Here is a 17,363-nt window from a genome sequence, read left to right on the forward strand (position 1 = left end):
AAGTGATTCAGTTATATATATATATATATGCATATATGTGTATATATGTATATATGTGTATATATACATATATATATATTCTTTTTCAGATTCTTTTCCATTATAGGTTATTACAAAATGTTTAATATAGTTCCCTGTGCTATACAGTAGGTCCTTGTTGGTTATCTGTGTTATATATGGTAGTGTGTATCTGTTAATCCCAAACTCCTAATTTATCCCTCCCCCCTCTATCTCCTTTGGTAACCATAAATTTGTCTTCTACGTTTGTGAGTCTATTTCTGTTCTGTAAGTTCATTTGTATCATTTTTTTAAGATTCTACATATAAGTGATATCATATGATATTTGTCTTTCTTTGTGTGACTTTCTTCACTTAGTGTGATAAACTCTAAGTCCATCCAGGAAATGACCACTTCCTTTGTGGTTTGCTCATCCAGACATTTGAAAGATAGCATTAGGGAATATTTGGTCCTAATTCAAACCTTTGAAACTGCTCTTATGTTCAATAGAAAGTTTTCTATATGGTTATGAATTAGCTTCACTTGAAACGACTAAGGACCAACCTTTGAAAAAGAGTGACTAGAAAAACTCCCTATGTTTGAACATGTCCAAACATAACTGGATTCCTAATAGTCAGGGACACCAGAGCAGGTCCTCCTTTTCTGTTTTTGTTTGTTTGTTGATTGTATAGTTCCCCGACTAAAAAAAAAGGGAACATACATTTCACAAGGGCAGTGGTCTTTGTTTTATTCACTAATGTATTTCAAACACCTAATTATTGGTGCAATCATTTATTGGGCAAGTGCCAAGTATCATGAGGTGAGAAAAGGGACAGAAGAAAAGGGTTGAAAAGGAAGCAAATTGAGAGGCTCTTAAAAAGAGTCAAATGAAGTTCAAGACTTTCAGAAAGAAACAAGAAACTCAGCTTCAGTGTCACGTTTCTCCAGCCCATCATTATTGTCTTACCCTGATGGTGTAAGTCCTGCCTCCCACACGGTCCCGGGCTTCCAGAACAATCACATTCAGGCCAGAGTCATGCAGGAGTTTGGCTGCTGCCATACCTGGGAGAAAATACAAGAAAAAATCAGAATCAAACACTTTACAGGGACTGCAGATCAGCTCCTCATGCTAACAGCCAATGAGAAAAGTCCATGTTAGCTCATACACATGGCTTATCATCACGTTCAAGTTATTCAGCTTACAGGTGGCTAGGGTTTCTCAATAGAGATCCAGAGTCCAAGTCTGGGAAACCAACTGCTATTTCTAGAAAGAATAAAAGGGATTTCATTTTTGGTAAAGGTCTCAAATCTTAAAAAGTTCTTTGGTCACTGTATCAAAATGTCTATCTTTAAAGACTAAATTACATGATTACGTGTCTGATAACATGAAAGAAAACACAAAGCCACACAAAAGAGAAATGTATAAGCCCCAGCAGACACAGGACGAAATGGAGCCACTGACTTCATTCTCAAGGCAAATCTGAAAATCCGGTAAATTGGGGAGTGGGGGGTAGAGTCGGCCTTCAAAACATGTGAAAGGACCTAAGCTTTACTATTAAAACTGAACTTTTAGAAGTTGATGTAAAGTTTCAAAACCAAGGACATAAGATTCAACCCACTTAATTGTCCTAATTCCCCATATGATCCATCACTGAAGAATGAAATGACTCCATTCATTCATTCATTTAATTATTAATGTAGTCAAAAATACTTATGGTATGCCTACTACATTCCCACCATCATGAGTTCAACTTAAAAAGGAAAAAAGTTTTATTGAGGTACATTTACATACCATAAACCTTACCCAATGAGTTCAGTGAGTTTTGATAAAGTATAAAGCTTAGCGTAGAGTTCGAATATGTAGTTTTTGGTATAAGTACATCCTGAATGTAGTTTTTGACCTCACAGATCTTAAAATTCTGCATCTTTAACTTACAGAGTTTTGTAAGAGTTTTCTCAGACAAGGGAACTCTGGTGCTCTTACCACGATGAACTGAATTTGCTCAGTTCCAAATACCTTATTCGTTTGCTTTATGAGACCAAACAAAATCAAGGAAATGACAAGATGCTGTGCCTTACAGATAAATGAAACAGTTTCTATCCCGTCTTTTAAAAATAATAGTTCCGGGACTTTTAGATCGCACTAGTGTGAAAAAAAAATGATTCCCATAAAAATAGCTAATATTCATATAGTGCTCACAACATTTGAGATGCTAGTCTAAGTGTTTTAATGTATATTTTTAATGCTGTGAGAATTCAGTGAATTCAGTGAATTCTCACAGCAATCCAATAAAAAAGGTACTATTGATATTCCCATTTTATGGCTGGGGAAACTGAAGCACAAAGAGGTGTCCAAAGTCACATAACGAGCCAGCAGCAGAGCCGGGCAGTTTCGTTCCAGTGTCCGTTTCTATAACCACTATGGGTATTGCTTCTCACGGGGCCTCAGAGCCATCTTTTTCATAGATCGCATCTCTCAATTTTTGCTTCAGGGAGAGATTACATTTCAAAAGATATTTTTCACTTTGTTTGGACCAACGTGTTTTTAAAACACACTTGTAAGGACCTCCCTGGTGGTCCAGTGGGTAAGACTCTGCGCTCCCAATGCTGGGGACCCGGGTTCCATCCCTGATTGGGGAACTAGATACCACATGCATGCCGCAACTAAGAAGTCTGCATGCCACAGCAACGATACCACGTGTCACAACTAAGACCCAGAGCAGCCAAAATAAATAAATACATACATACATATTAAATAAGTAGAATATTCTAAAAAAAGCACACACACTTGTATCTTGTGGTTTGATAAGAATCCATGGAACATAAGATATGAGCATACCGTAAAAGCCACAATGAAAAGCTGAGGCTTCATTCGCCCTCTCTGAGCTGCCCTAAAAGAAGAAACCATTTTTTTTTTTTAAAGAGGCTGATGTGGGGCTTCCCTGGTGGCACAGTGGTTGAGAATCCACCTGCCAATGCACGGGACACGGGTTCGAGCCCTAGTCCGGGAAGATTCCCACATGCCCCAGAGCAACTAAGCCCGTGCACCACAACTACTGAGCCCGTGCACCAAAACTACTGAACCTGCGCTCTAGAGCCCATGCTCCGCAACAAGAGAAGCCACCGTCATGAGAAGCCTGCACACCACAATGAAGAGCAGCCCCCGCTCGCCACAACTAGAGAAAGCCTGCGCGCAGCAACGAAGACCCAACGCAACCAAAAATAAATAAATTAAATAAATAAATTTTAAAATAAATAAATAAAGAGGCTGATGTGACATTTCACTATTTGAGTTAATTCATCTTCCGATCCCTGTCCTTGGGTGCAAGGCCGGGACTTCCAGTTGGTGGTGGGGTGATGGTGCCAAAGTCCACAGCCCCGCAAGCAATGTGCACAAGCACTGCAGAACCCTAATTTAGAAATACAGGGCTTGGATTTTTCACTCCAGTTTCCTAATTTTACCTTTATAAGGAAAAAACAAAGAGAGAGAGAAAACCTTTCTATTTAGAGTCAAAACTGCAGACGATTCAATGCCGTTTCTCTTATCAAGCATCAGTTCAACAAATGAAATATGAAATAACATGCAGCCATAGTAACAGCTGCTATCATGGAATTCAGATACACTTGCTGAGCATGTTGAGGCTTAAACAAAAGAGCTCAGAACGAAACACAACATCACTCATATACACTAGCATTTTATATTCCACAAAAGGTACTACTGGGTAAGTGCAGTTACCCAATAGTATCTGATGCTAAACAGAAACATTTACTAAAACAAGCCAGGGTCTTATCAAATCATTGAATAGAGTTCTTTATGCTCATGTGCCTTAAAAAGGCATAAATAGAAATTACAAAAATATCTTTAAATTGGGCAATACGAGAATATGTTGTTAGAAATACCTCACAACTTGTCTCACTCATGCTTGTTGGATATCAACTGACAGAAACTGATTTGAAAAATAATTGACACAAATACCAATGGCTTAAGAAAGTTCCTACAAGTTTAAGAGGAGGGAATTTTAGGAAACTGAAGAAGAAACTGAGGAGTTGGAGTCTGGTCCGGAGCTGATTAAGATTGTTAAGATGTATAAACAACAAGGTCCTACTGTATAGCACAGAGAACTATATTCAATATCCTATGATAAACCATAATGGAAAAGAATATTAAAAAAAGAATGTATATATATGTATAACGGAATCACTTTGCTGGACAGCAGAAATTAACACAACATTCTAAATCAACTATACTTCAATAAAACTTTTTTTATAAATAAAATAAAAAAAGATTGTTAAGATCTCAAGGGATTCCTTAGTGATGACTGGCAAAAGGACTAATGGCTTGATTAATCAAAGAATAAGCAAACAACTAAGTATCCAGAAGCGCCCCGGCTTACAACAGGGTTGTTTCCCAAGAGTTCATGTTTATGTCAGTCATTTGGAACTTTTTTTAAAATAAATTTATTTATTTGTTTATTTTTGGCTGAGTTGGGTCTTTGTTGCTGGGCGTGGGCTTTCTCTAGTTGTGGCAAGCGGGGGCCACTCTTCGTTGCGGTGCGCGGGCTTCTCATTGCGGTGGCTTCTCTTGTTGCGGAGCATGGGCTCTAGGCGTGCGGGCTTCAGTAGTTGTGGCACGTGGGCTCAGTAGTTGTGGCTCGCGGGCTCCAGAGCGCAGGCTCAGTAGTTGTGGCGCACGGGCTTAGTTGCTCCGCGGCATGTGGGATCTTCCCGGACCAGGGCTCGAACCCGTGTCCCCTGCATTGGCAGGGGGATTCCTAACCACTGCGCCACCAGGGAAGTCCCATTTGGAACTTTTAACACATTTTGCCATAGAACAAAAATATGAGAGATGGTACATTCTCTGGGAAGTCTGGGAATTTTAAAATGCAATACTATTGTGAAAAAAAAATCATAAAGTAGCAGAATTACATTTGCCCTAGACAATGTAATTGGCACAGTTGAAACAGGCAATCATTTCCTGACACAATGCAATAACAGCTAAAAAAAAAAAACCCCACAGTAATAGCAGCCACCATCATAAAGCATTGAGGGTTGCTTTGCTGTGTGAAGAAATAGCATTTCATACATAAAGCTCATCAGATTTTCACCACAGTGCTGAGAGGTATTATTATCCTCATTTTAAAAAGAAAAAATGGAGGTTTGGAGACATTCACTGACTTGCCGTAGATTATACAATTAGTAAATGGCAGGGTCAGGGTTCAGCCCCAAACCTTAACTCTTAGCCACCACCCATGGACCAAAAAGGAAAAATTAAAAATGCAGTAATCTATACACTGATTGATGCAAAGTGTCTTAAAACATTCTACTCTCCATCTAAATAGAAGAATCTTAAAATATCAGTTTTTCTCTTAAACAGATATTTAATTTTTGCAACTAATTTAGAAACAAGCGTATAATGACTTCCTACTTTTAAAAAGCTAATTAAATTTGAATTTAACATGCAGGATCAGTTACTATTTCACAATGATCATTTGGCAACTTCAGAGGCAGCCCCTATGTGTCCCTGCCACGCCCTTGATAAGATCATCTCATTTGTTACCTCTAAATGGTGCAGGATCCGTAGTATTTTGGCTCAGGAAGTCTCCTTTGGATGAATAAGCATAGCATGGCGCACCTTACTAATGGCAGACTAAAGCCTAATGCCATGAAATGATCAAAATATTTCATCTCCCTTCCCAGGTAATTCACTTGGAAAATGTTTCATCAAAGTGATGACTATTTCAATTAAATTATTTGGATACTTCAATTTGGATTAGACACTCAAATTATTTAAAATACCGAAACATCAGTGGTTTGCAGCTTTATTAACATTCTATGCTTCCAGTTTTGTGCCACGGAAAAGGGCCCAAGAGTAACATACTGTAGGAGACTGAAAAGTACACAGTGCAGGTAACAAAGGGGCCTCTTCTTGCTTTGTCGATATGTCTCATGTCCTTCCTATCAAAACCTGATATTTAACAGAATTTGTCAGCATTTTAAAATGCAAAGTTAATTGTTTTAAAAACATTATGAAACATCAGTACTTCAATATTACATAAGGACTTTTTCTCAATTTAAAGTTACCAAAAAAAAGTATCATGTTAACCGAAACTGAGAAAAAAAATTCACTGTACCTCAAAGCATCTCTACCCTTATAACACTGGTAAACCATATAAGCACTTCCTCAGGAAGGAAAAAAGCCAAAAGTATGCAAATAGCCCTCATCACCTCTGTCACTTCTGACAAAGCAAATGGTTTTATGAGAAAATTCTAGAAACAACCAAGTGACCTTCTGATCAAAGAACTGGAATTCTTTGATGTCTCTACAGAGAATGCCTTTTCAGTTATTTAACACAAACACGCACACACAAACAAAAGGGTCTGGGGTAAAAAGAAAAATATCACCAATGTGAGATTAAATTCATTAAAGGAAAGCGGCATTTGTAGGTAGAATTCAGACGTTGATTGTTGAACTCTTCAACACAGAGTAGAGGCAGGTAAAGATATCACTGAAAACAGGAACATTTTGAGCACTGACTGCATGCCAGTTTCTATTCCAAGTGTTTTACATATAAGAATTTATTTATCCTCCTAACAACTCTATGAAGTGGGCAGATGTAAAAAGAGAAGCACAGAGAGGTCAAGTAATATACCCAAGGTCACACAGCTGGCCAATGGCAGAGCCAGTATTCAAATCCAGGCAATCTGACTCCAGATAACAAAAATGGCCAGCAGCCTTTACTAAATGGTGAAACACTGAAAGCCTTCCATAGAACATCATAAACCACATAAACATCAGGGTCACTGCTAGCACATTCCATACCTTTGTGTAAATGACAAGAAGGTGTTACAGGGAAGAACAAAATCTGACTACATGCTGGATCTGTTTCTTTTACTTTAACCTTTGCTTCCCATTGCTTTTGTTCACGAAAAGGATACTGTCTATACATAATGGCCTGCCTCAGGGAACCCTGCCCCTCTCTGTGAATGTTAAACCAAAGTGCCTTTGTTCAGGGAAACATCCTGACCCTGTCCACCTGTGAATGGCTGCAAGAAAGAAGAAATTAACACATCCCCTCCCTGAGGCTGGCCATTCGAGGTGATATTTGCAAGACTTATGGCCTTTTTACCTTACTTCCTCACTTCCTCCCCCTCTTTGTTCTATAAGAGAAACTGGCATCCAGACCCCATAAGATGGTTCTTTTGAGACACTAGTCTGCCATCTTCTTGGTTTGCTGGCTTTCTGAATAAAGTCGCTATTCCTTGCCTCAACACCTCGTCTCCCGATTTATTGGCCAGTCCAGCGGTGAACAGAGCGAGCTTGGACTCGGTAACAAAGGCACACACTCATGGCAGGTGAATTTCAAAAAGGCATCCTTTCTTTGGGTGAATGCAGCTCACATCGGTGCTTGGCTAGCACAGTGTGGGCTGGATTACAACCCCTCTTTCACGGCATCAGCCTGAACAGCTTACGCCGTGGCCTTGAAACTCAAACTTATTTCCTGAATGATAAGAATTTAATTATCTAGTCTTTGTGTCCTCGATGCTAGTACACAGTTGGCACTTACATGTTTGTTGAATGTATTCATTTAATACCCTGCAGCAAAGATGACATTTAATTACTTAGTCAAGAAATAAACAAATGGCTGAAATGGTGTCTATATAAACATAATATATTTGTTTATATAGTACAGGAAACTAAAATATTGACACACGTTGAAACTGATTTCTTCTCGTCACACTGGAAATGGTAAAGGGATACCCTTGACTTTTTCAAAGAAAAAGAGCTGGAAAGAAAGCCGGCCAACCAATTATAATAACCACCTTATATTTGTACAGCACTACAGTTTCCAATATTCACACACATTAAGTTCTTAACAATAAGCCTTTGAGGCTCTCATTGTTATTCCTATTTTTCAGATTAGAAAATGGAGTCTGGGAGAGATTCAAGAGCTTGCTCAGCATTACACAACTAGCGATGGCAGAGCTCGGTCTAAAATCCGGCTCTGTTTCTGTGAACTGTGTGTTCTTCATTAGTCACATTACTTCCTGTAACATACAAAGCCAATGTTGTTAAAAAAAATTCTCAAAGCATGCCGAGTTTTAAAAATAGAATATTTCTTTATTCACTTTCTTGGAAAGACTATATTGATAAAAACCACCTGGAGTCTGTCAGTGCCCAAAACCCTGGGACCAAGACATTTACAGGCAGATCTGAAGACATTTAGAGCGTTGCAGTGCCCGCTAGGATACCGCCATTGAACTACTCATTAAGAGGTGCTTTGGCCAAACAGTTCCTCCTCAAGTCCAGGCTAACTCTTCTTTCCTGAGAACGCACCGATCGCAACTTTCTTGAAAACTGAAACAACACATGATATAAACCAAACATATCAATGTGTATGTACCATCACTTTGATCACTGAGAAGCAAAGTCTAGAATTACGTTATTCACATCTTGCCCCCAGATATGAAAAAGACTCCAAGCCCTCTTGGAAGCCCTTGGCTCTGTTTTCTCTTAGACAGTCAAAATATACAGCACAAAAACAAATGGCAATAGCTTCTAAAATAAAGGAGACCTTTACTGAAGCCTCAGGCCGTGGGATGATTTATGCTCTTGAAAAGGAGAAAAAAACATCAAGCTTTCATGAGTTGCCATAGAAACCTTTCTCCAGATGCGGCTGCTTCTGAGATACTACAATGAGATTGCCTTCCAAGGCCTTTCAGAATACATTTAAAACCATAAAAATTGTTTCATCACGCTTTACATGTAAATTATTGCATTTCCCTAAAATGTCAGCAATCATAATGAGTCTCGTTTCATAGCCAAGCTCTTGTCTTTTTTTGTCGTGTGAAAGGAGTGGGTTCTCTTTCATGTATTATAATCATGGTAGACAAAATTTGTTTCTGCTTGACCTCAATATGGTCTCCCATGAAAAAAGGAGGCAAACCCAGAAATTACAGCCTTGTCTTTCCCAAATTTGTGTGTTATAGTCTTCATTTAAAAAATTGTTATATAAAACTAATCGTTTAATTCACCTTTAGGAAATTCAATGGAATATATATAAATAAACACACACTCCTTTAAGAATACTGTTTTTTAAGTATCGAAAATAATCATATGATGCCATGATAGTTTCCTTGACTGTGATTTAAGGGTGAAATATCTCATTGCCCTCCTATGGATTACCAACATGATTTTTATTTTATTTTTTTTTATTTATTTATTTTACCAACATGATTTTTAGAATCACAAACATCTTTAAGGTAGACTATAAAATAGGAGAGATACCATTCCCCCTTTGGCTCACCCACTCCCTAAATCTTAGTCTCTGAAAGAGCAGGGTGTTACAAATGCCCAGAAGAGGGTCACAGGCCTGCTGTAGAATACTTTGAACACTTCTTCATTTCAACATCTCCTTTCACCAAAAATAAGATGATTAATTTGGAATTCTAGCAGAACAGAATAAAATGTGGACGTTGCCAAGGAAAAGAAATCTGGATGAGATGTGACAAGTAACTGGAAGAAATGAAGTTACAAAGCAGTCATTTGGGAGCCTAGTTTGGAGCCTGGCCCAGGAGTTTTACTTTGTCGCTGAAACACCCTTGTGAGCCAAAGACCAAGGCAGTCAGCGGTGTGCAAGGACCAGAGTGAAAGGAACACATAGCCTCATTCACGGACAAGGCAGAACACTGTCATTCTGTAGCAAAGCTCTATGCCAAATAGGTCTAATGGGCTGTATGACCTTGAACAAGAGTCCCCACCTTTCTGGGCCTCACTTTCCCCATCTGCAAAATGAATGATTAACCCCCTTTCCATTCTGTGATTAATCTACATGAGACAGGACAACAATTTTAAATAACCTGGAATTTCATTACATAGGTGGTGTCTTCATAACCCCAAAGCATTAGCCCAAAGTCTGCCCTGTGGAGCATGAAATTTGAGTGACATCAATAGGTGTTAATAAAAAACATGTGAATTTTGTTATAATAAAAGCATTGTGATAAAAACAAAACAAAACAAAAAAACAAAAATAACGTGATTTTTGTGCTTGTTGTAGGACAAGAAACTGCAGATGCAGACAAAGCTGGGTAAGGATAGACGTGCTAAGGTAATTAGAGGTAGAAGGTCCCGATGTCTGTGGCTTCCTTTGAAATGCATCAAAAAAAAGAGGGATTGATAGATGAAGAGAGGGATGGATAGATGGATAATACGGAACAAAGCAAATATAGCAAAAATGTTAACTGTACAATCTAGTTGGTAGGTATATGAGTGTATATAATTCCTTGAAAATTCTCACAATAAAAAATTCTGGAAAAAAAAAGTTAAATCGGGTGGTCAAAAGGTACAAACTTCTAGTTATAAAATAAATAAGACATGGGGATGTAATGTACAACATGGTGACTATAGTTAATCAGACTGTATTGTATATTTGAAAGTTGCTAAGAGAGTAGACCTTAAAAATTCTCATCCAAAGAAAAAAAATTTTTGTAACTATGTGTGATGTATGTTAACTAGATATATTGTGGTGATCATTTCACAGTATATACTAATATTGAATCTTTATGTTGTACACCTAAAGCTAATATATGTCAATTATATCTCAATTTTTTTTAAATGGCTATAAAATCAAAATTATGAACATGATTATTTGAAATAATAGGTGGGTTTTCTTAGATTATATATTTTTTTAATTGCAAAATACTTAAGGTTTGCCCAACTTAAAGATGAATGGGGCTTCCCTGGTGGCACAGTGGTTAAGAATCTGCCTGCCAATGCAGGGAACACAGGTTCGAGCCCTGGCCCGGGAAGATCCCACATGCCGCGCAGAGCAACTATGCCTGTGTGCCACAACTACTGAGCCTGCGCTCTAGAGCTTGCGAGCCACAACTACTGAGCCTGCGTGCCTAGAGCCCGTGTTCTGCAACAAGAGAAGCCACTGCAATGAGAAGCCCGTGCACTGCAACGAAGAGTAGCCCCAGCTCGCCGCAACTAGAAAAAGCCCGCTCAGCAACAAAGACCCAACACAGCCAAAAAAAAAAAAAAAAGATGAATGAAGCATTGTTTAAGTACAAATGTTCAAATGTTTGCTGACATTTTCTGTATCAACAATGGTTGTTAGTAATATGCTACCAAGCTGCTGTAAAATAAAATAAAAATAAACACACACACACAAAAAGTTAAACTGGTTTCTATCCAGCTGGACGTATTGCATACCTCCATCAGGAGATACTATATACTATTTACATAATTTCTTAGTCTCTAAAACTTATTGGGGGACAGGGGATGGAAGTGATTTTCTCAAGGGCAGAAATGTCTCCTTACATATTTTGGGAAATACTACCTAAAGCAACTGGTCCATTTGGTCAATTTGTAGCCATTGTGGCTACAACTGGTGGTGGGTTGGTCACAGAATCCCCTCTCAAAAATAACCCCTCCTCTCTTCCCCCTTACAAATCAAACATTCTCAACCACACCACTGTCCTTAAGCTGCACGTTATCAAGGAGTTGATATCCAAGCCTAACTTGCTTCTAGAAGAGAACGAAGCCTAACAGGCGAGGCACCACAGGGGTGGGAAGAGGGTGACTGTAATATACATATTTGGAAAGGGAGCTTCCTGGGGAGGCTGGAAATGTACTTAGTTCCACCAAGTGGGAAATGGTGAAACAACAGTGTAAGAAACTAGAAGTTTCCCTCTTTCTTCTTCTTTCAAGACATGCAGTGCAGCAGGAAGGCCCATGGGCTACCAGTTTAGAACCTCTGCTCTAAGCTATCTGGGCCTCATCTCATTAATAGGGATACGGCTTCAGCAGAGGTCACCATTTTCCTGGGTTCTTACTGATTCGTCAGCTCCTTGCATGGCTTCAAAGATGGCAGCTCTTCCTGTTCCAAAGCAGGGCTCTTCATCAAACCAGTAAGGAAATCCCTAGTTTTCATTATATTTACAATGTAGGGATAACTGACAAACCTGAAACTAATGAATGATCATATCCTATCCATTTTCCCAGGTTTTTTTCTGACTCATAACTTGGGCCCAGTCATTTGCCCAGGAGTCCGTGTCTGAAACCTGGAATTTATCTTTGAGTTTTCCTGATCCCTTGTCCCATCTTACCCTTAATGCCCTAAAGATCCAGCATGACTTCGCCTCTGCCAACTTTTCTAGCTTTATCCTTCTGCTTCCTACCCTACCCTGTACCTTATACTCCAGCAATATTGAATCCCCTCCCCCTGTGGTTCTTTCCATATCCCACACTGTTTAGTGTTTCCAGACCTTTGTTCTCCTGGGAAAATTTCACTTAATACCATCTCATCCCCCAAAATATAGCTCAGGCTCTAGACAATTTGCCCTACCCAACTGTCTCCCCCAAGGTGTGTTATGAGCCCTGAGTCACGGTTACCATAGCAATGAATACTTTACGCCTTATTAGAGCACCTACAATAAGAATGAAGAGACCATGGTGGGCCAGGAGAAGGTAGGCTGAGGCAGAATTTGCATCTAAATCCCCAAGAATATTTTGGGAGCTCTATAATTTTAAACTTTTCACTCAAATTATTTTTGGAAAGAGGCTTTTCCTGTTATTTCATACCAACTGTTTGGAGATAGGTTGAAAGCTCTCCATGTCTGGCCAAAACCCACCTTGTGGTTTGATAAAAGGCTTCCGGAAAGCCAAAAGAAGCTGTCAATGTTTGTGAAGACAGGGCCTCAAATGGAACTCAGATGAAGTTACTTGTATGTTCATTAGGTTCAATTCTTTTTAGGGAAAATTATACTCTCAGAAAAAGTAAAAAAGGATCACTCTAAATCTCAGTGAGAGGTCCTGGACTCAGTTGTTAGGTTAATATCAGAAGAGGACCTGCCACACAAAAATGAACACTAGTGCCAAAATGTATAGAAAAACAAAATATCTGTTGCTGTCTGGGCAAATTATTTCAGGGGTATCTGTAGCTGGGATACAGTTTCCTCATTCACTTTAGGACATCTACTCAGTTACCCCAAATCAAAAACAAATTTAGGGCTTCCCTGGTGGCGCAGTGGTTGAGAATCTGCCTGCCAATGCAGGGGACACGGGTTCGAGCCCTGGTCTGGAACGATCCCACATGCCGCGGAGCAACTAGGCCCGTGAGCCACAACTACTGAGCCTGCGCGTCTGGAGCCTGTGCTCCGCAACAAGAGAGGCCGCGATAGTGAGAGGCCCGCGCACCGTGATGAAGAGTGGCCCCCTCTTGCCGCAACTGGAGAAAGCCCTCGCAAAAAAAAAAAAAAAAAAAAAAAAAACAAATTTAGGTGCTTTTAGCCAGAATATCTAGATTTCATTCTGAGCAGTGGGCCCCAACCCTTACCAATCCAATTGTCTTAATTAATTCCTTGCGTGAAATCAGCTTTGTATCACTTCAAAAAGGAAATATTCATCTTTCTGAAAAATTAGACATCTCTCATATTCAGGGTCTACCATTGGTTAGGTGATTAAATTTATCCCCTCCTTTAAACCTCAAGTTCCTGACCTGTAAAAGAGTGGAAGTATTTACTCCCTACCTTATCAAGTAGTTGTGAAAAGAAATTGAGGCAAAATATATAAGGCTCTTAGAACATTGCCTGTTGCATGGTATATACTCAACAAATATCTGTTCAATGAACGGATCCAACATCTTAGGAAGTATTTGGCTTTGAAATTGGAAGAATGAGGTTCTGACCCCACTTTGCCTCTTAGGCACTGTGGAATCTTGGGCAAATAACTTCTGAACTCCTCCTAATTCCAGTCTGTAAAACAGGGATGTACCTTGCAGGCAGAGTTGAAACAAAGATTATGTGTGCCAAATTACTTGCATATATTGGGCCTGCTGTTGTCATATAGTGATAGGCAGGCTGGGCCTGCCAGGGAATTAATCATGCCTCTGCTTCCTTAAGTTCCACCTCCCCACAAATGCTTATTGGCAACTCAAGCCTTTTTATAGCATGTCTCATCATCCTTTGATTCAGTATAGATGATTTATCTATAGACCCACGTCTTACAATATTGGCATAACATCCCAGGTTTTATTATTTCTTCAAACTGTGCATCACACAAAAAATGACTGGGTCTTAAACCACCTTCTTTTTAACCTATAACAAAACAAATGGATAAATTGTATCACAGATTGGACAAATGCCCACTGACCATAGCAGAGAAGAGGTAAAGCAATTTTTTCTCTGTTGATAACATTTTTATCATGGGATGAATATTTTAATATCTCTTTTCTAAAATTAAGACTATTATATTTGACAGATACCTTCACGCAATTAAATGAATAATGTTTTTGAACCTTAGTATGTAATTTCCCACTGTCCAAAATGGCTATTTCATGCCTTTTCTTCTTAAACTTCCATGACACCACCTCCCCTGCCCCCAGCCCTCTTCGACTGATGACTCTGCTTCATTTTTTATTGAGAAAATAAAAATATCATCTTTCCATAATAAATCCAGCTACATACCTTCACCTGTGCCTGCATGTGCTGCTTTACTTCTTATGACTTAAGTGAAGTGGCTTCTTTAAGGAAGTCAACCCTCGCCACTCTCTTTGGAGCCTATTCCCCCCAGGGCTTTGATCCTCTAATCATATACTTTCTTTCCTGCATCATCAATTTCTCCCTCTCTCCTGGATCACTGTCATCGACACACAAACCTGCTCTGGTATCTCTCATCTTCAAAAAACCTAACTGGTCCAATATCTCCTTTTAGCTACAACCCCTTCCCTCTGCATCTCTTCATAATACTTCTTCAAAGAGTTATCTTCACCCATTGCCTCTATTTCTCCACTTCACTTCAGTCAGGCTTTCATCCCTACCATTCCACCTAGACTACTCTTGTCAAGGATGTCAGTGATTTTCATATTGCAAACCCAGTGGTCCAGTCTTGGCCCTTAAATTAATTGTTCTCTTAGCAGCTTCTCGTCTTGTCCTCCTTCTTATTCTCTCTCTCTCTCTCTCTTTCTCTCTTTATAATGTCTGTAGGATCTGCCTTAATGTCTCATTTTTTGGCCGCACCGTGCAGCTTGCAGGATCTCAGTTCCCCGACCAGGGATCGAACCTGGGCCAAGGCAGTGAAAGCCCAGAATCCTAACCACTAGGTCACCGGGGAACTCCCTTGTCCTCCTTCTTGACCCACTGTCTTCACGTGTTTCTGGGCCACACACTTCCTTGGGTTTCTTCCTCTCTAACTCTGCTCCTTCTCAGACTCCTTTGCTGGATTTTCTCCTCTTCCCAGCTTCCAAATGTTGGAGAGCCCCAGGACTCAGTTCTTGGATCTCTCTTTTTTTTTTTTTTTTTGATCATTCTTGGGTGATCTCACTCAATCCTATAGACTTGAAGCTTCAAGCTTGATATAGAAATTGCCTACTTAATTGTGCCTTCAGCAATTTAATAATCATCTCAAACTTAACGTATCTCAAACAGAGGTCTTGAGTCCCCTCCACCAAAACCAGTTCTTCTGCAGTCTTTTCCACCTCAGTAATGGTACCACACTTCACCCAGTTGTTCAGGCCAAAATCCAGGAATTATCCTTGTTCTTTTTTCCTCCTGGCCACTCCACCCTCCAATCAATACATCAGTAAGTCAACTCTACCTGAATACAACCATTTCTTAGCACCCATACTGCTACTACCTTGGTCTAAGATGAAAGCATCTCTCCTTCGGACTATTGCAATAGCCTTGCAACTGCAACTGCTTCCACTCTTACTTCTCTGTTTTCAACTTACATAGGGTAGAATATCCTTTAAAGCAAAATCAAATTCAAGACATTTCCCTGTTTCAAATCTTCCAATGACTTACATTGCAAAGAGGTAATCCCACCTCATTATTTAACTTACAGGGCCACATATGAACTCACTCTTGCCTACGTATCTTGCCTTAGTACCCACTTCATCCCACTCCAGCCATGTTGATTTTCCTTCTGTTCCTTGAACACTTCAAAGTTGTTCCCACCATAGGGGCTTTGCATCAATTGTTCCCATCTCCTGTAATACTCTTTTCCCTGATATTTACATGTTCAACATCTCTGATCTCAGCTTATACCTCACCTCTAAGGAAGAGGTATTCCTTGATTCTGCTCCATCACACCATCTATTTTATTTTTCATGGATTACTTGCCACTGGTAGTACTTTGTATGTATGTAGGTAGGTAGGTAGGTATTTATTTGGTTGATTTATTGGGTATTTACTGTGTGATCCTCCTCACTAGATTATAAGCTCTGTGAGGGCAGGGTCTTACTTGTTTTGTTTCCTACTTTATTCCCAGCACCTGGGAGAATATCTGACATGTAGACATCCTCAATAAATATTTGTTGCTGGCATGAAACAACTCAGACAAGTCAACTAGTTCAGCTGCTAAGGATGAACAGGGGCTCATTTTGCAAAGAACTTACTCTAATGGGTTCATCAGAATGCATTTCTACTCAAAATCTGATGTATCACAAAACTTATTTTAATGTCAGTGTGACCATTTGATCACAAGTGCCCTTTAAAATTTTCAACCCCAAATTTTCTGTTCCAAATATCATTTTAATTACAAACTTATTCCAAAAAATTTGCAAGGGAAAAAGTGTCAACATAGAAATGGAGTCTTCCACCTGGAGAAGGATTCATACAGGTCTCCAGATATCAACAGTACAATGTCAGCTCCACAACCTGCCTGCCTCACATCTAAAGGCTACAGAGTTTCCTTTAATCAATAACATAGTCTGGGCACCCGTCAGAAAACTAAACTATTTCCTCAGCCGAAGATCCCTTGAGCATCTGATATTTTAAAAAGGTATTTTAAAGGCTTTGTTAATTATGAATTCCTCTGGGGCATTTAAATCTTAAGCCTGCACCATTAGGTTGTGGAACAGAAAGGTACCTGGTCTATGTTGTACCAGCTACTTACAGAAGTTTCTTATACATTAAATGTGTTTTAATATTATGCTCTAGCTGAAATTGTGTGTGTGTGTGTGTGTGTGTGTGTGTTTAAGTACCTTGAACAAATTCTGTACTCCCAAGCTTTGGGCATAGCACCAAATTGTAATACCAATCTGCATTCCAAGTTGAAAGGTGAAACCACCTCTCATTAGAGGTGGCTTCCATCTTGTTGAAAGGAGGTGTAATCCAGACCTGGGGGTCCTCTGATCCTTGACAAATTCCTCCTAGACAAAGGAGCAAATGGAACTGAAAATGCCAATGTCAACACTTACACCTACAATTGCAAAAATGCATTTAACAGCCTTTAGTAACAGAATTCTAAATCTAGAAAGTTATGCTGTGATGTTCTGTTCTTCTGTGCCCCCTCGTCCAGCTGAATTTCTGTTTGGTTCAATGAGTCTATTTCTGGGGCTCCTCTACTCTGTGTATATCCTTGTGTG

The 17,363-nt window shown here is 39.4% G+C and overlaps 1 protein-coding gene across 1 annotated transcript in view; it reads right to left on the minus strand.

The window, feature by feature from the left end:
• The window catches only part of MAOB (monoamine oxidase B), a 111,291-nt gene that overhangs the window by 67,446 nt on the left and 26,482 nt on the right, over positions 1–17,363 (minus strand). Inside the window, exon 2 of the mRNA XM_061177825.1 lies at positions 965–1,059. Within this exon, the coding sequence (XP_061033808.1) occupies positions 965–1,059 (95 nt within the window). The remainder of the gene's footprint in view (positions 1–964; positions 1,060–17,363) is intronic.

The sequence above is a fragment of the Eubalaena glacialis genome, chromosome X (assembly GCF_028564815.1).
Source record: "Eubalaena glacialis isolate mEubGla1 chromosome X, mEubGla1.1.hap2.+ XY, whole genome shotgun sequence".
In the NCBI taxonomy this organism is placed as follows: domain Eukaryota; kingdom Metazoa; phylum Chordata; class Mammalia; order Artiodactyla; family Balaenidae; genus Eubalaena; species Eubalaena glacialis.